The sequence below is a fragment of the Ceratotherium simum genome, chromosome 34 (genome assembly GCF_057802395.1).
Source record: "Ceratotherium simum simum isolate JZ-2026a chromosome 34, ASM5780239v1, whole genome shotgun sequence".
NCBI lineage: Eukaryota > Metazoa > Chordata > Mammalia > Perissodactyla > Rhinocerotidae > Ceratotherium > Ceratotherium simum.
Window position 1 is genome coordinate 13,618,416 of NC_141933.1, and position 17,731 is coordinate 13,636,146.

The 17,731-nt window shown below is 45.0% G+C and overlaps 1 protein-coding gene across 2 annotated transcripts in view; it reads left to right on the plus strand.

Annotated features, from left to right (window-relative positions):
* The first annotated feature begins 356 nt into the window (after positions 1 to 356).
* Positions 357 to 17,731, plus strand: part of OSBP (oxysterol binding protein) — a 31,982-nt gene continuing 14,607 nt past the window's right edge. The window contains exons 1-7 of one of the 2 annotated variants that reach the window (XM_087422870.1): positions 357 to 975; positions 5,832 to 6,040; positions 8,055 to 8,305; positions 13,158 to 13,356; positions 13,612 to 13,714; positions 14,042 to 14,096; positions 14,278 to 14,409. In XM_087422870.1, coding sequence (XP_087278996.1) covers positions 620 to 975; positions 5,832 to 6,040; positions 8,055 to 8,305; positions 13,158 to 13,356; positions 13,612 to 13,714; positions 14,042 to 14,096; positions 14,278 to 14,409 — 1,305 coding nt within the window. In that variant the 5' untranslated portion in view covers positions 357 to 619. The remainder of the gene's footprint in view (positions 976 to 5,831; positions 6,041 to 8,054; positions 8,306 to 13,157; positions 13,357 to 13,611; positions 13,715 to 14,041; positions 14,097 to 14,277; positions 14,410 to 17,731) is intronic. The other variant, XM_087422869.1, reaches the window with a different exon arrangement.

Consider the following 17,731-nt stretch of genomic DNA (forward strand, 5'->3'; position numbering starts at 1 on the left):
GAAACCAATAAGAAATGAAAGTGAGGACGTGAAACTAGACTCCTCCCCTTTGTCCTCAACTCGATCAGTAAATGGTTGAAAAGGTTGAGCAGCTGATACTAACCACCAATCCGTAAGGGCGGAAGAGGCAGGATGCAAAGAGAGATGGGCGGGGGTGACGTGGCAGTGACGGGGCCCTAAACTGAAATGAGTGGCGGAAATACTAGCCAGTCGGCGATCAAACTGGCCGGGCGCTCTGCATTCTCGAGTCCTCCCTGAGCGCTGGGGACCTTCGGGAGAGCACCAATGAGCTTGTACATGAGTCTGATTGGCCTTCACCCGAACCAATCCACGGCGGGGCTGGAGGACGCGTCCCACCCCGGGCTCTCACTGGGCGGTGTGGAATGACAGGCCCGAGAGAAATGCCAATGTCCTAGGGGTCTTCTGCAAGTGACACTCCGCGGCGCCAATTGACTCCCTTCTTCCTGGCGGCCGTGCCCTCCTCCCCGCGGCGGGCCTGGCGGGGCGGGGACGCTGCGCGGCCGCGGCTGATGCGCTAGCCGTGTGGGGCGCTTCGGGCGGCGGCGGCGGCGGCTCTCGTAGGCGGTTCCGGTCCTGTATCTCGGGGCGGCGGCGGCTCATGGCGGCGACGGAGCTGAGAGGAGTGGTGGGGCCAGGCCCGGCAGCCATTGCAGCTCCGGGCGGCGGCAGCACCGGTCCTCCCGTGGGGGGAGGCGGCGGCGGCGGCCGCGGAGACTCGGGGCCAGGCTCCGGGGGCGCGCCGGGCACGGTGGCCGCGGCGGCTGCGGGCGGCCCGGGCCCCGGGGCCGGGGGAGTGGCGGGTGCGGGCCAGGCCCCTGCGCCACCGGCGGGGGGCTCGGGCGCTGGGGGTTCGGGCTCGGCTCGAGAAGGCTGGCTCTTCAAATGGACCAATTACATCAAAGGCTACCAGCGGCGGTGGTTCGTGCTGAGCAACGGGCTCCTGAGCTACTACAGGTAACTGCTTCCGGGGCGCCGTCCCCCACCGCAGCCCACAGTCCCCGCGCCGTCACCCTCTGGAGCCGGCACCGCAGCCGAGGTCGCCCCAGGCCCCTTTTCGTCACCCGCGCGCACTGACAGCCCGCGACATGAGCGCACCATCACGAAAGCGAATGCCCCAGGACTTACCCCTCCACCTGGGTTACCACCCTTGGTGCCGTACCTTCCCCTCGGTCCCTGGCCTTTCCAGTTGTTTGGAGAGCATCTCCTCTTCCATTGTGTTCCCACCAGCACATCGGTGCAATGATTAGTTCTGCAAGGAAGGCGCTGTTGTAGGTGCTAAGGGGCACCTAGAGGAGAGCAAAGCCCAGGCATTGCTCCCAAGGAACTTAGAGAAAAAGTCCCACGGCTTAGCTGTCTGTGCCCAGTCTCCAAAATTCAAGGTTATTAGCAGCCTTTGATGTACCCGCCTTTGCTCTCTCCACATTCAGGCACAAGGACATGCACAGAGTGGCCTCGGTGCCTGTCCCCTCTCTTCCTTATCTCTGCAAGACGTGCTGTGCTTTCGCCTTCTGGACAGCTCAGAGTGGAGATGTGTGCTCCGGGGCTGCTTTTATTTTCGCTTGCCCCACCTCCTCCCATGGGAATGATGAAGTGTTCTATCCAATATTTCTGGGGTCTCTCTGGTTAGTTAGGTGTACGTTTTATTAAAAGAAGATTCCATGTGTTTGGTATGATTACTTCTGTTCCACAATGTTTGTTTTGAAATGTGTAATATATGTTTATGGTGACTCTCCATCTTGCCATAACATAATATGCTTTTGGCTACTCATGTTACTGTAGATAGAGGGGTTAAATTAAGATAGGGATTTGGGGACAGGACATAAACATTTTCTGAGGGTTGGACAGTTTGGATAGATATTTGACATACAGTATTTCGTTGACTCCCAATAACAACCCTGTGAGTTAGGAGATATTCCCATCTCACTGGTGAGGAAACTGAGACTTAACTTGGGCAACTTTCCCAAGGTCTTGAGAAGTCAGGATTTGAAACTAGTTCTGTTCACACCAGCATAGCCTAAAACCCAGGTTAGTGTTACATGAATCAATTAGATGTAGAGATAATTACTTATCTGTAGCAAGTAAGTTTATAGATCATGGTTATTATGTGTATTTTAGACATGATGTATAAAAGTCTCATTTAAGGGAGACTTTGCTTAAGGTAATGGCATTTTTTTTTTTTAATCCCCCTCCCCCTCAAAGCCCCAGTAGATAGTTGTATGTCACAGCTGCACATCCTTCCAGTTGCTGCATGTGGGACGCGGCCTCAGCATGGCCGGAGAAGCGGTGCGTCGGTGCGCGCCCGGGATCAGAACCTGGGCCGCCAACAGCGGAGCGCGTGCACCCAACCGCTAAGCCACGGGGCTGGCCCTGTAATGGCCTTTCTAACTGAAATCTTTTTATAAAGACCATCCTCTTTGGGACCCCAGACACTGTTGTTAAGAGCAGCTTACTCTGTATTTCTTTCCCTCTGCCAGTAGTCACTCTGCCACCCCAGGAGTTAGGGTGAACAAATCTCTTTTCCATCAACTTCTTTATATTGGCTCTTAGAGAATTTTGAGGGGAAGTTGAAGGTGGGAGTTGGAGGTTGTTGAGATAGGAACATTCTTATCTGGTCTCTAACCGTGGAAAATGCCTCAGCGCATCCTCACTGCTTGAGTGACATTAGTTGTAAACAGTTGTATATATCATTTGCATTATTATATTCAGAATTGGTTTTAATTTTAGTCCTTTCTAATTACTCAGCCAGGACTATCAGTTCCAGGTTAGATCACAAATCTAAAATTTTAGTTTGCCCCAAAGTTTTTCTCCTACTCAAGTTCATGTTTTCCTGTTACTTTGGCCAGTGTTCTAATGTTCAATTGATTCATAACCTAACTTGGCTGGTAAGTCACTATTGACACTGATTCCCCATTTTGGAAAGTTGTGTATCAGCTGAGAACCTTAATGTGTGGTCGTTTTTCCTCATCCAAGTTCTCAGATCCACTTTCCAGGCCAGTTGATTCTTTGATCAGTAGCAGTCTTGATCAATATTGATCTTGGTTGAACATTAATAACTTATATGTTGCTGTGTCTTCAAGTACTTGTAACCACTTTTGACTTCTCTCTTACAAGAGCTAGTGGTACCTGTCTGACTACAGATAAAACTGTTTCCAAAATATGCCAAACCACACATTGGGAAATATGCCATGGGCCTGGCCTTGCCAGCTAAGAAGGTCCCACCCACGAACCACCCAAGCAACAGGATCCAGTTATCAATTCTATGCACTACCTTCAAAATCACACTGAAGTACTGCCTACCAACTGTATTGGTAGTTTATTCTTCCCAACGTGGTTCTTCGGGTGCCCATGTCCCTAGAGTCATTTAGTCAAGTTGTTGTTCCTCCTGCTTTTCATGCCTCCAAAACCTGTCATCTTCTATATATGACTTTTACAAAATACTGTTTTCTTTTTAACTGAAATCATGTACTTGTAGACCTCTCCTCTGATGACCTGTCCTAATAGACTTTGGCAAGCTGCTTCCCTCTTTTTACCTATCCTGTTCTTCCTTACATTCACAGTTATACAGATGTCCTGTTACTTAAAACCATATGTAGAATCCCATCTCTTCCAGACACGTCGTGACAGGCCCATAGTATTAGTTTTCCTGGCTAGCTTCTAGAGATTGAGTTACTGTTTCGGCTGGCCTTTTTAGGCAGGAACTTTCTAGCCAGAAAATACCACCTAATACTGGAGTGCCTGAAGAAGTTATCTTGCACCCTGAAAATCATGTCTTTCCAGCTTCTGTACTAATCATTTATAACCATCGGTGTGTGTGCCTGAACCCAAGAGCTCTGAGGTCAAGCCTGCCTTACTCCCAGCGTTCTTTGGTATGTTTAAAACTGCTACAGACTTTATGTGATTTGAGAAACTTCTTTAGTTCGTGAAGATGACACAGGCAGAAGAGAGTCCCAGGAAGTGGTTTGTGAAAAGTACCAACACATTGTGAGGAATGTGGTAGAAGGTCCAGGTAGCACCTTTGGAGTTGAAAGGAGGGGTGAGCCAGCCTGTCAGCTGCGGGTCTGTAATTCTGCCTGCATTATTCATAATGTAACTGAAGCTTGGGGGCGGGGGAGGGGAGGTAGGAATAGAAAAAACAGGGATTCACGTTACAGTGCGGCAGGTGCAGGGGATGGAAAATGGCCCAGTCCACTGAGACCCCCTGGCCATCCCATCCTGCTCATTTGTGCATTTGAGGAAGAAAAACCAGTTTCATGTGACAAACCGAACAATAGCAAATCTGTCTTCCGAAGCACAGTAAACAGACTTTCTCAAACATACCAAATCTTAGTTTCTGGAGATGGAGTATGTGTCACTTCTGGCATGTAGGAATTCTGGACGTGCCAGGTGCTTTGGGCCACTTGGCTCCAGGGAAAGGGAAATGGCTCTGCTTTGCACTATGGCAGTTGGCAAGGGACTTTGGCTTCTTTATGTTCCAAGTTGGTCAGGGAGAACCGCGGTCTCAACACGCAGGTCCCTGGCATGACCAGCGGGTGGTGGGGAAATTAGCACAACTTGCCCTGCACGCTCAGTTGTGCTAGCAGCTTGATATTTTATGTGAAGTCTCTTGTAGCTTGTTGTCACCAAGAAGTGCTGTAAAGTTCAAAAGTTAGTCTATTAATAGAACTGTCAGTCAGTAGAGATGGGGAAAATTTTTACACCCCGTCCTCTGAGAACAGATTTGCTGAATCTTTCCTGGCTATTAATAGGATGGCTTAGGAGTTCCCACCAATAGAGGTCCATGGACCTTAGGAAAGAACATATTCCAGAAAGATTATATATACCACCTTTTTCTTTTATGATTATTCTTTCTTTACTCCCACAGAAAGCTAGTTATTCCTATTTCATATTGTTTTGAGCTGTAGTCAATATATATATATACTTTTTTTTTTTTTTTGAGGAAGATTAGCCCTGAGCTAACATCTGTTGCCAGTCCTCCTCTTTTTGCTGAGGAAGATTGGCCCTGGGCTAACAACCGTGCCCATCTTCCTCTACTTTATATGGGATGCTGCCACAGCATGGCTTGATAAGCAGTGCGTAGGTCTGTACCTGGGATCCAAACCCACAAAGCCCGGGCTGCCGAAGCGGAGCACCTGAACTTAACCACTGCGCCACCAGGCCAGGCCCCTGTAGTCAATATTTAATAGTCTAAACATCTAAGTGTGCCTTATACTTCTGCAATATAATTCTAAGTGTAGTGTGACAGTTCTCATTTGGGCTGAGTTCCAGTTGAGGGGATGGGTTGTTCAGTATATGTAAAATGGATCTATTCTTTCTTGTACAGAATGAGATTCTTATACGAAATTTTGTTGTTTGAGTTTATAATTACGACTTGCAAAATAAAAGTAATTCCTGACAGCAAAAGGGCACAAGGGAGCTTTTGGGGTGATGGAAATGTTCTACGTCTTGATTGTGGAGGTGGTTACGCAATTGCATACTCTTGTCAAAACTCACTGAATTGGACACTTAAAATTGCTGAATTAATATTGTATGTAGTTATGCTTCAGTGCAGCCTATTTTTAAGAAGCTAAGGGTGAGAGGAACAGCAGAGCAATAAATCTAACTCAGAAACAGCACTTTTAAGCTCTGAAAGGAAATCCCTACCAATTTGTTTCTTGAATTTTAGGGAGCCATGAGGGAAATATTAGAACTTGCTGATTCCTAAGACTAGTGTATTTTCAACAGGCTTAGAGTTATGAAAAGAAACGGAATGTGATAAAGGATAAACCACTCATCAGTTTTCGACTTAGCTTATCTTTGTCTTGTTATTGCAGGTCAAAGGCAGAGATGAGACACACCTGCCGTGGTACCATCAACCTCGCCACAGCCAACATCACCGTGGAGGACTCCTGCAACTTCATCATTTCCAATGGGGGTGCTCAGACCTACCATCTGAAGGCGAGCTCAGAAGTGGAGCGGCAGCGCTGGGTGACGGCCCTGGAGCTGGCCAAGGCTAAGGCTGTGAAGATGCTGGCAGAATCGGGTAGGGAGCAAAGAACACCATGTCTGGGGAACTTGCTGTGTGCCCCTCTTATGCACAAATCTTATTTTATCCCTCATTGTCATTTAATTATCACCTATCTCCTAGATGTCTCAGGATTTTCCTCATCATGAAATATTTATCCTAGAGTGGTGGTTCTCAACTGGGGCCGATTCTGCCCCAAAGGGGACATTTGGCAATATCTGGAGACACTTTTGTTGTCACAGCTGAGGGGTGGTGGTGCTACTGGCATCTAAGGAGTAGAGGCCAGGGATGCTGCTATACTTCCTACAATGCACGGGATGGCCCTCCACTACAAAGAATTATCTAGCCCAAAGTGTCAGTAGTGCCAGTGTTGAGAAACTCTGCCCTAGAGGCATGACAGTTGTCCTTTGGGCTTTTAATGCCAATTGACTAGTTTAAGATTTTGAGAAATAATTATTTTATTCCTAGGTCAGACTTAGGATTATTACAAGTCACAATTTGGACCTATCCTTTTTTCCTTTCTCCTGACATCATCTTACTTAACTATTTGTTAGTTGAGTTGAAACAATCTTTTACACGAAGAAAAATCAAGTAAAATGGTAGGATTTCCCCCCAGGTGTTGATCGTTTAATCACACTGAGCTTATTCACTGCGAGATGACCAAGGTGGGCACCTGCTGACTTCTGTTCATCTCTGGTTTTTCTTATCCCCTGTCACTTCCCCTGCTGTATTTAGTATCTATTAAACAGTGAAAGGAAAATTCACTGCTGTGTAAGTTTTTTTGTAGCGGGTTACATTTTCCTTTTGGCCCTGCCTCTCTGTCCAGCAGACAGGGCAGGGCTTTCCTTATTTCTTCTGTTTTGATTTTAGTGCTGTCTTGAGCTCCCCCAAAGGAAGTGACACTGCTGGAAAAGCACTCTGTAGTTACAAAGCGTTAAGTACAAAACTGATGGCGAGAGGTACAACATAGCTCTCCACTTGACTTATTATTAGAGAGTCATTTAACAGAAGATCTTGCATGGCTTTCAGTGCCGTGGTGGCTTTAGTGTTAGATGAGCTCATCATGAAGTTCCCGAGCTCTCCTTCAGAAAAGATGAATGAATGAGTCTTTTAGTGATGTGGACTTTGTTTACAAAGACTAGACTGCGATTCTCAACCCATTCGTATAAGGCCCACCAATCACCCAACAGATGATAGTGGATTGGCAGTAATAATCATCTTGAACTGGATTGGACCCCTCAAGCTAGAGTTAAGAGGCTTATTAATTCATTGCCAATCCCAAGAGCTATTGAGCTTCTCCATCCTGTCCTCCAGGTCATTGGTTCTTAAACTTCAGTGTGCATCAGAATTTCCTGGGCAGCTCCATTCGAAATGGAGATTTCTGGGCCTTGCCGCACACCAGCCAAATCAAAGTTTCTGGAGGCGGGGCCGAAGACTCTGCACCTCTACGAAGAACCCTAGGGTAGGGGTGGTCAAAAGGTTCAAAACTTCCAGTTATAAGATAAATAAACCCTGGAGATGTAATGTACAACATGAGGACTATAGTTAACACTGCTGTATGATACATTTGAAGGTTGCTAAGAGTAGATCCTAAAAGTTCTCATCACAAGGGAAGAAACGTGTTTTTTTTTTCTTTTTTTTAATATCTATATGAGATGATGGATGTTAACTAAACTTACTGTGTTAATCATTTCACAATATATGTAAGTAAAGTCACTGTACTGTACACTTTAAACTTATACAGTGCTATATGTCAATTATATCTCAATAAAATTGGAAGAAAAAAAATAATGAACAAAATAAATGCTTATTATTGTATGCCCCAGGGAAAAAATAGAACAACCACCCCAGGTTTTTATGATACAGGTGGGCTGTGGACCACACGGTGGACAAATCTTCTGGTAATGGCAGGCTCTTGTTTGGTCAGAATGCACAGCGTGAAGAGTGTGGGTTTGGCCATGGGCAGAGTTGGTGGAGTTCCGATTCTCAGTCCTGGGCCTGGAGTCATATAACTCACTTTTCCCCCCTATAGATGAGTCAGGAGATGAAGAGTCTGTGTCACAAACTGACAAGACTGAGCTGCAGAATACCCTCCGGACTCTTTCCAGCAAAGTGGAGGACCTGAGCACGTGCAATGACCTGATAGCCAAGCATGGCACAGCGCTGCAGCGCTCCCTCAGTGAGCTGGAGTCCCTGAGGTTGCCTGCCGAGAGCAACGAGAAGATCAAACAGGTCAACGAACGGGCCACACTCTTTAGGATAACATCCAATGCCATGATCAATGTAAGTGCAGATGGTATCTGTGTTGCTTTTTGATTCCTTCCCTCTTCGAAATGTAATTCTCCCCAAATGCAGGCAAGTTGTAATTGATAAAGCACAGAACATTAGGTCCTGCTTCACTGCTCAAGGAATTTAAGTTACATTGTTTGTTGCATGAAATAGAACAGGCTGCACAGATGGAATGACTTTCATGCCCTCCTCAAATGGTCAGGAGGAGGCTGCTTCAGCCTGGGAATTAGTTAGGAGTCCAGAGTTCCAGCCCTGCCTCTTCTGCAACCAGCAGGACATCTGATGGTGATGTTAGTCGAGTCTCTTAACCTCTCTGGGTTGCGGTTTTATTTATTTTATCTAACTTTATCTGTTGGAACTAAAAGGTCTCCATGGGTCCTTTGCGCTGTCATGTTCTTTGAGCTTTAAGTTGGAGTCTTACCCCTACTTTGCTAGTGCATTCTAGCCTACAGTGTGGTAAGTGGGGCTGGATCAAGTGCTAGTGAGAACCTTATAATACCAGATAGTCCCATCTTTAGTCCTTGATTTCAGGCCTAATTCTGGGTGATAAGACAAAATATTCAACTTTGGGCATTTTTCTTTTAAAAAGAAAGGGCCAACACTTCTGCCTCCTTATGACTCCTACCTCGGGTGGTTGCTGTTGGTGTGTGGAATACTTCAGCTGCTTGGGTGTGAGGCTCTAGGTAAACCCAAAGCACCAGTGGCATTGCTGATGTATTTCAGATACTGGGTGATAGGTATGGAGTGAACACGTGGTTTAAACAATGCTGTTTTTCCTCCACTAGTGACTGATTCTCACCTGGCTGGTTGTTTTAGTTAGCTTCCACATAAGAACACTAGAGGACGTTCCACAAGGCAAGTGAGAAGAGTGCTCTGTGAGAAAGGGCTTATGCGGGTTTTTTTTCTCTAGTTAAATGGGCTGAAATTACTTCACTGGGGCCAGATTTTCTCTTGTTTAGGGAGTGATAATAAGAAATCTGCTTAGAACTGGTTTAGTTCACATGGCTCCCAGAGATCAAAGGTCTTTTCCTGTGGCCAAGAGAAAATTGGTTTTTCCTCATTTAAAACTCCTTTGTTACTTAATAGAAAGTTGTGATAGCGTTTATTTTCATATCATTTTCTGAAGTGTTGTACACTTTCTTCAGTGCTCTGATCCACACATGGTTTTGTTAGCGCCGTGGAGGGGATTCCCACTCCTAGTGACCCTGTGGACAGCAGAGCTGAACCCTGCCTGGTCTTTTTCCACCATCCTCTCACCTTCTGGCACTCTATCAGACAATGTTCCACTGCTGTTCATAGGGTTTTCATGGCCAATTTTTTCAAAACTGGTGACCCTGCTGGTGTTTGAAATCCCGGTGGCATAGCTTTCAGCATCACAGCAACATGCAGCCGCCACAGTGTGACAACCGACAGATTGGTGGTGTGGTTCCCTGCCTGGGAAATGAACCCAGGCCGCAGCAGGTAGAGTGCTACATCTTAACCACTAGACCATCAGGGCAGGCTTCACACAAGGTAGAAGAGACAAAGTATTTTGTTCTCTTAAGGACTGCAGGAAAATCAGCTGTCTCCTAGGACCATTCTGCAAGTCAGCAGTGATGCTTGTGTTTCTGATGTCTAGCCATGTGCTCTTTTTCCAAACTGTCTCACTTCTTAGTGACTGTGTACCTGTTTTTATGGTCCTCTTGTGATAAGGAAAACCTCATAAATCATACAGGTCAATTAATCAATAGTAAATAAATACACTTTTTAAATAGAACAACTCAGGACACAGTGGTCTCCTAATAGTGAATGTTCTCTTTTCTCCACATCAGGTGAACACCTTGCTCCATGACAAATTTTTTCCTCCTCTTAATGTGAAAAATTTGCTAAATAGAACACCTCTTGATTTAAAAATTTCTCATAAAATTGAAACTTTAGTTTGGACTTTTCTCTTGAAAATATACTCTTTGGGGCAGTTCTTCCCCAAGTTCTAAGTGTCCAGAGTTTGTGTCAAAGGGAACGATCCCTTGGCAGTCAGTGGTGAGTCTGTTTTCTCATTCTGTTCTCCTCTGGTGTACTACCTGTGCCCCTTTCATAACCCGTTATTGCTTGAAATGCATTTTTTATTCCTGTGTTGTTTCCTTTGTACCAGTGGTGATGGCAAGCCTTGAAAATTAACATGCTAGCGCATCACATCTCTAAACAGGGAAAGTTATATCAAAGGAAGAATACGTTTCACTCAATTTCTTGATTGCTTAGGATATAGCTTTTACTACCAAAGTGAATCTAAATGGGAGTAAATTCTACCCTGTTAGTGTATCCATTTGCTAATGTAGCAAACATCTCTTGATACCTTCTGTGTTCTAGGTGCTGTGCTAGGGAATGTAAAACAGTGCAGATGTGGTCCTGCCCTCGGAGATTACCATCTAGTGAGGAGACAGAGAAGTAACAGATCACTATGGAGTGTGCTAAGTGCCATGATAGAAATGAGCACAGGCTGCTATGGCATAGTACATTGGAAGTGTTTGGCTCAGACTAGGAGGGTTAGAGAAGGTAACACTTCAACTAAATTCTGAAAGACCCCAGAGAGAGTCTTCCTATGAAAAAAGGCAATATAGAGCTTAGGGCCCTGATGTCCAACTTCCTTGGTTAACTATCTGTATAACTTGGGGCAACCTACTTCCTCTGTGACCTCAATTCCTTTTCCGTAAATAGTGTTGCTACTAGTAGCTGCTCACAGGGTAGTTGAAAGGCTTTTAGTAGATAATTAATGTAAAGTATTCAGTAAAGTGTCTGACATACAATTGTCTCACTAAATTTTAGTTATGATCAATATTATTAAAAGGAAATGAGGGAGAATCATTGATCCAGGTAGAGATGTGGTATATGGGGATCTTTTCCTCTCTCCCAAGGTCTGGGAACTGCTGGAAATTGACTATTAGTAGAGCAAAGACGTAGCTAGAGATAAGGCTCGAGAGGAATTAAGTGTGGGGGAGGGGTGCAGATCATATTAAATGGGCTTGGTAGTAGTGGATTAGAAGAGGATAAGACTGATGGATGCAGGCTTAACTAAAATGGCTAACACCTTCCTGAGTGCTTACTGTAAGCCCAATTGGGTTCTGAGTGCTTTACGTGTAGTGCAACAACGCTTTGAGGTAGTTACTATTGTTACTCTTTGTTTACAGATGAGGAAGATGAAGCACAGAGAGGTTAAATAACTTGGCCAAAATTCCATAGCTAGCTAGTGAGATGGAGCTTTGATTTGAGTCCCAACAATCCAACTCCAGAGTATGTACTCTGTACTGCCTCTGAATATGGAGGATGGAAAGATATGCACAGATTCCAGAAATATTAAGGAAGAATATTATTATTAAGGACTTGATAATTGGATGTGAGGAGGGAAGAAAGGGTAAGAATCAAGGATGCCTCTTGGTGTTCTGGCTTGGGCAGGTGGAAGGGCCCTGGAACTCTTCTTGGAATGGGGAACACCGAAGGGAGAAGCAGAGTCAAAAAGGGAACATGGTGAGTTCAATTTGGGACCCACTGATTTTGGGATTACTTTGAGCTATTGAATAGGCAAGGTCTGAAGCTCCAGGAGTGCAGAGCTAGAATTACCGATTTCGTAGTCATTAGCCTATACGCAAAGGTGGAAGCCATAGGAGTAGATATTCTATTTACCTTTTAGTTTCTCTATAACAGGGCATAAACTTTTAAGCTTACATTCCTTTCTTCCTTCGTTTATTTATTAAGCAAACTTTATCAGGCTTCTACCACGTACAAAGCAACTAAGTTAGGAGCTGGAGATATGTATATGAATAAGCTATAAACTGTGTCTTCATGTTGCTCATAATCCATCTGGAGAGATAGAAAATCAGTCACGATACTGCTGTGGATGGTGTAAAATAGAAGTATGTGCAAAGTGCTCTGGAAATGTAGAGAAGAGACTGGCTGCTTATGAGATTGGGGAAGTGTCACAAAAGAAGTCACATTTGCCATAGATCCTCAAGAATGAAGAGGACTTGGCCCAGTAGACATAGGGAATTGGAAAGGGCATTCTAGGCAGAGTGAATAGCATATGCTACGGTAGGCAGGCCTGAAAGAAATCTATGTGTCCAAGAAATGGTGGCTCCACTGTAGGGTGCAGAGGTAGGTCCAGCTGCCTGGAGAGGAGCACACAAGGCAAGGGGTGGCCATACTGTGAAGGGCCCTTTGTGTTCATACCCAGTAGTTAGGATTTGGTCCGACTATCAGTGGGGAGTCAGTGAAGGACTGATATGATCAGATGTGTGTTTTGTCTCTAGATCCTTTCTTTGATTCCCCGGGTAGGCTTCTAATTTTTAAGGTCAGTTCTTTCTCTTAGTGACCAAAATAAAAACAAATTATTTCCCCATGTTTGGTCTAATTCAGTGCAGATTCTCTGTTCTCAGTGTCTGAATTCCTCAACTTTAGGTAACTTGAGTTTAGTCAGTTTCATTTATTGAAAGCAGTTACCCTACGCTCTTCCTCATCTTTCTTCAGTCATAGATTTCTTCTTTTGGTGGATTCACATAGCCACCCTTTGTGATGTTGCCACAAATACTTTGTCTGGGCTTACTGCTCACTTGGTATTTGTTTGGTCCTCATGACCAGGAAAATATAAAAGAACCGTGACAACCACGATCAATTTTTTTTTCCCCGGGATTGACCTTGGTTGCATCACAGAGCTGGCTGTCCCTGATACTGTGGAATAACAGGGCAAGTCTTGCGTTGTAATTTGCCGGTTAAAGTTCCCAGAATAAGGTTGCTTACGGGGCTCACAGGGGGCTGAGGGGAACCTCTGACCAGCTGAGTTGATGTGTCATGTGTTATTAACTGTTTCTCCATACAGGCCTGCAGGGATTTCCTCATGTTAGCCCAGACCCATAGTAAAAAGTGGCAGAAGTCTCTACAGTATGAAAGAGACCAGCGTATCCGACTGGAGGAGACCCTCGAGCAGCTGGCGAAGCAGCATAATCACCTGGAGAGAGCCTTCCGAGGAGCCACCGTGCTGCCGGCAAACACTCCTGGCAGTGCTGGTTCTGGTAAAGGTAAGACGCATAGTTGTTGGGTGGCCAGTTCTGATACGAGCAGATGGTTTTCTGCAATTGATAGAAGAACTCCAGATTCTCCAAAATCAATGACTCACATGAAACGGAATTGCAGCTGTTTACTTCTTCTGGCTTTTCACTGCTTTCTACCATTTGTTGCTGTTTGTGGTTAGCATTTCAAAGATCCTGCTGTGCCAGCTCTTGGTAAATAAAAATAACAGCCAAAGTAAACAAATGGGGCTTTTCTCCTTATAGATCAGTGCTGCTCTGGCAAAGGAGACATGAGTGATGAGGATGATGAGAATGAATTTTTTGATGCTCCTGAGATCATCACAATGCCTGAAAATTTGGGCCACAAGTAAGCTATTCTTGACTCCCCCCAAAAATGAACATATCTGACCATCGAAAGGTTAGAAATGTTTCAGTGAGAATATTGTAGTTGTCGATGTTGACTAAGATCTGAACTCTTTTCCTTAAGGAAGTAGAAAACTGTCAGCTTTTTTACATGAACAAGTTCTCCAGAGTTGTTTAAATTCATACGTATTATCTTCTAAATGTCATCAGTCAATTACCCGTTAATAAGTTTGTGCAGTGTGCTTAGCATTCTGCTTTGTAAAGATGTGGTGAGGACTAAATTGGAGTTCTGATCTTTGCTCTAATTTTTGTACGTTTCCCATCCGTGTAGACGTACTGGCAGCAACATCAGTGGAGCCAGCAGTGACATCAGCCTTGATGACCAGGTAACTCTTATTTGGACAGTATCAGGAGCGAGGGACTTGGGTGTGATTCCCAAGGATTTGCCTCTAAAGCACTAAGAGAAACAGAAAATACTGATTTTTTTAGCATGGGAGAAGGGATGGTTGTAAATACCAGGTTTTCTGTTCTTTGTGGATGATTGAATGGCTTCGTTTTTGCTCTCAGTACAAGCATCAGCTGGAAGAGACCAAGAAGGAAAAGAGAACTAGAATACCATACAAGCCAAACTATAGCCTCAATTTATGGAGCATCATGAAGAACTGCATTGGAAAAGAACTCTCTAAGATCCCCATGCCGGTGAGGTTCTTGCTTGCCCAGGCTGCTGTCAAGGGCACCTCTCAGGCCTCATTGGGAGGAATGCTGCCCTGGTAGTCCCTACCCACTTGTGTGGCAATTTGTGGCATGGTCTTTGTTAACATTAGAGTCATCAACTATCCCTTAAAATTAGCTGCTTTGATTTTGGCTATGGATCTGGTATGTTTCCAGATCACCTAGAATCGGATGCACTTGTTCAATAAGAGTTATATTTATGAGCAAATTCCTATGCTAGGTGTGCTGGGGGCATTCAAAGATAAATGCAGCATAGTTTCTGTTTTCAAAAAGCATGCAGTTAAAGGAGACAGACATGAGAACAGGTAGAAAATATTTTCTGTGGTAGTGTTATGGGAAGTCCTGTACATACAAAGGTTCAGGGAGCACAGAAGCAAAAACAATTCTTTTCTACCTGGGAGATGAGGACCATCTCATGGTGAAGATGGTGTTGGGGCTGATTTCCCTGCCTCTCGTCACACCCTCTTCCAGTCTGTCCCCACTGTTGCCCAAAGTGATCTTTTTAAAATTGAAAATGTAGTCATGTCACCCCTCAGCTTAAAATCCTTTACTAGATCCTTATTTGAGGGTAGTTGAGATTCCTTAGTGGGCTTGAGACTTCCTCCCCATGGAAAAGGCTCTGCCCACACACATCCGGATCCTAGTCATTGGGAGTTACCTTCAGGTACTCAGAGGGATCTTGTTGTCTTTTCCCTCAGTGCACACTGCTCTTTCTGCCTGAACTTGCATCAACTCCCCACCCACCCTTGCCACTTTTCTTTACCATGGCTAATACCTTTTTCTTCAGGATTCAGCTGTAGTACTGTCTGCTTCAGCCCACCTTCACCCATGCATCCGGTCAGGGTGAGATGTCTCTCCCCTGTGTTCCAAAACATCGTTTGTGTCTGGACAGTGGATATCACTTGCTTGTTCATTCCACAAGCATTTACTGAGCACCTGCTATCTGCCTGGTGTTGCACCAGTGTATCAGGCGTAAGTTCAATATAAAGACACATCCAGAATATAAAGCTGGCTACTGTCTGTGCAGCCCACAAGCTAAGAGTAGTTTTTATATTTTTAAATTATTGAAAAAAATCAAAAAGGGGATATTTTGTGATGTGAAAATTACATGAAATTTAGATGTAGTTTCCATAAACTTTTATTGGAACACAGTGACATTCATTTATCTGTTGTCTGTGGCTGTTTTCGTCCTACAACAGCAGTGTTGAATAGCTGTGACAGAGGCCATATGGCCTTCAAAGCCTAAATATTTACCATCTAGCCCTTTACAGAAAAAAGTGGCCAACCCCTGCCTTGAACAAATATTAGCTTAACTCATTCTCATGTTCAAGTCCAGAAGTAGGTGGTCCAGGGCTGGTACAGTTCTCCACAGTGTCAGGACCAGGCTCCTTTCTAGCCTGTGTCTCTACTGCCTATGGCTTCAACTCCTAGATCTAAAGTGGCTGCTCCAGCTTGGCCCGTCAGAGTCTCATTCCAGTCATCAGGAAGAAGGAAAGAGAAGAGCATGCTTTCTGTCTTTTAAGAGTACTTCCTGGAAATTGCATAAACCATTTTCCTTCAATATCTATAGCCAGAACTTGGTTATATGTCCACAGCTAGCTGGAGAAGAGGCTGGAAGTGAAGACTTCTATTCTGGGTGGCATGACGTAGTTAAAAATTGGAGGTTCTACTAGTTGTAGAAGAAGGGAAAAATGGAGGGTGGGGGGTGGCTGCAGGTTCTGCCCACAGCCAGGTGCTTGGCTTGTCTACAGAAGTAAGAAAGCATTCTCCTACCCTCTTGGGGCTTATGGACCAGTGTGGGGTTTCTGCCTCACCACAGGCTACATTCCTCATGGGCAGAGACTGTGTCTTATTGGTCTTTATATCCTTGATGCTTAGCCAGTGCCTGGCACATATATACCATTCAGCAAACATTGAAGTAATTAATTAACTGGGTCTTGCAAAACAAATAGATTTATATGTAAATATGTAGGATTTTTGTTAGAAAAATGTTGACCTCTAGACAAGAAAAGGCCAGGAGTAAGCATACTTGGAGAAACATAAAATAATTGGTTCACTAGGGGCCTACAAAGAAGCCCCACTTGCCTGGGGCCTTGAAGGAAGTGGAGCGAAGGTGGACTGGAAAGGCTGGTCATTGCAGCCTCCGAAATGCAGTTCCTGCTTAGAAATAGCTTCTGAGTTGAGGTGACCTCTCTGTTCTCCTCTACCATTAGTTCCTTGTTGACATTGCCACTAGGAATGTGCAACCCTATGCCTGTTTGCCTGCAGACCTAGTCCTTGCCCTTCCCCTGCTCTGTGTAGTGTCACAGGAAGGCTGCTCCCTCTATGCTGTTTCTCAGGCTCCCGTGTCTGCTGGCATCTGGCCAGGCTCCACCAGTGCAAGGCACCAGTAGGAGTTTGGAGCAGGGAGGAAGGGAGAAACCCAGGGTACTTCCCCCCGACCCTGTGTTCTCTTGGGCAGTGCTTTGGCAGCAGCTGTGTGGCTCTCGTTTTCACTGGACAGGCCCCCCTGAGGTTTTAGCTTCTGCCAGATGCCTCTGGTCTCTGGGCTGCAATAATACCACTGCTTCCCTTTGTCCCTTCAGCCTACCCATGGTTATGGCCACCTGCTGTTGCTAATCTCCAGGTTGTCTTTTTTGGCTGTCCAACTCTCCATCAGCTGTATAACGAATTCCCTGCTTCCTTCCACTTTAAATTCTCAGATTCATTTGTTTCCCTGTTAGGCCTCTGAGTGATAAAATGACCAATATGAAAAGCTTGGCACTTTTAGAGAAACTCTGGTTCCTGGAACAGTTGTTGGGGGGCAGGGCTGTGTGTTTGTGAAAAGTAGTGATAGCTTTGGGGTGCACTGATTCTAGTCCCAGGCAGTGCTGATACGTCTTGTAGCCACCAGTGGAGGACACTACCCGTCCCCAGTTTTCCTCATAGTGTACGGAAATGTTATTTCACGTTGCCTGAAATTCTGCCAGTAAGAGATTTTGTTGGCATAGTTAATAAGCACCTTCTTTAAAAAAGACTCTTGAGGGTTCAAGTTTTATCAGTCCATTGCCCCTCAGTGTGCATTTTTCTTATCATATTACTTTTCTCTCAATGTTGAAAAGATGGTTTTGGAGCATGGCACACTGTTTTGGTTGAGGCGGGGTAGATCCTACTTCCCAAAAGAGGAGTATTCTAATGTTGGTCCTGTGGTCTTTGTTCACTGAGAAATTTTCACAGAGAAACACTTGGTATGTTTCTCAGAGAAAAAGCAGGCTCTACTATATTATTTATTTTTAGAAATGTATAAATG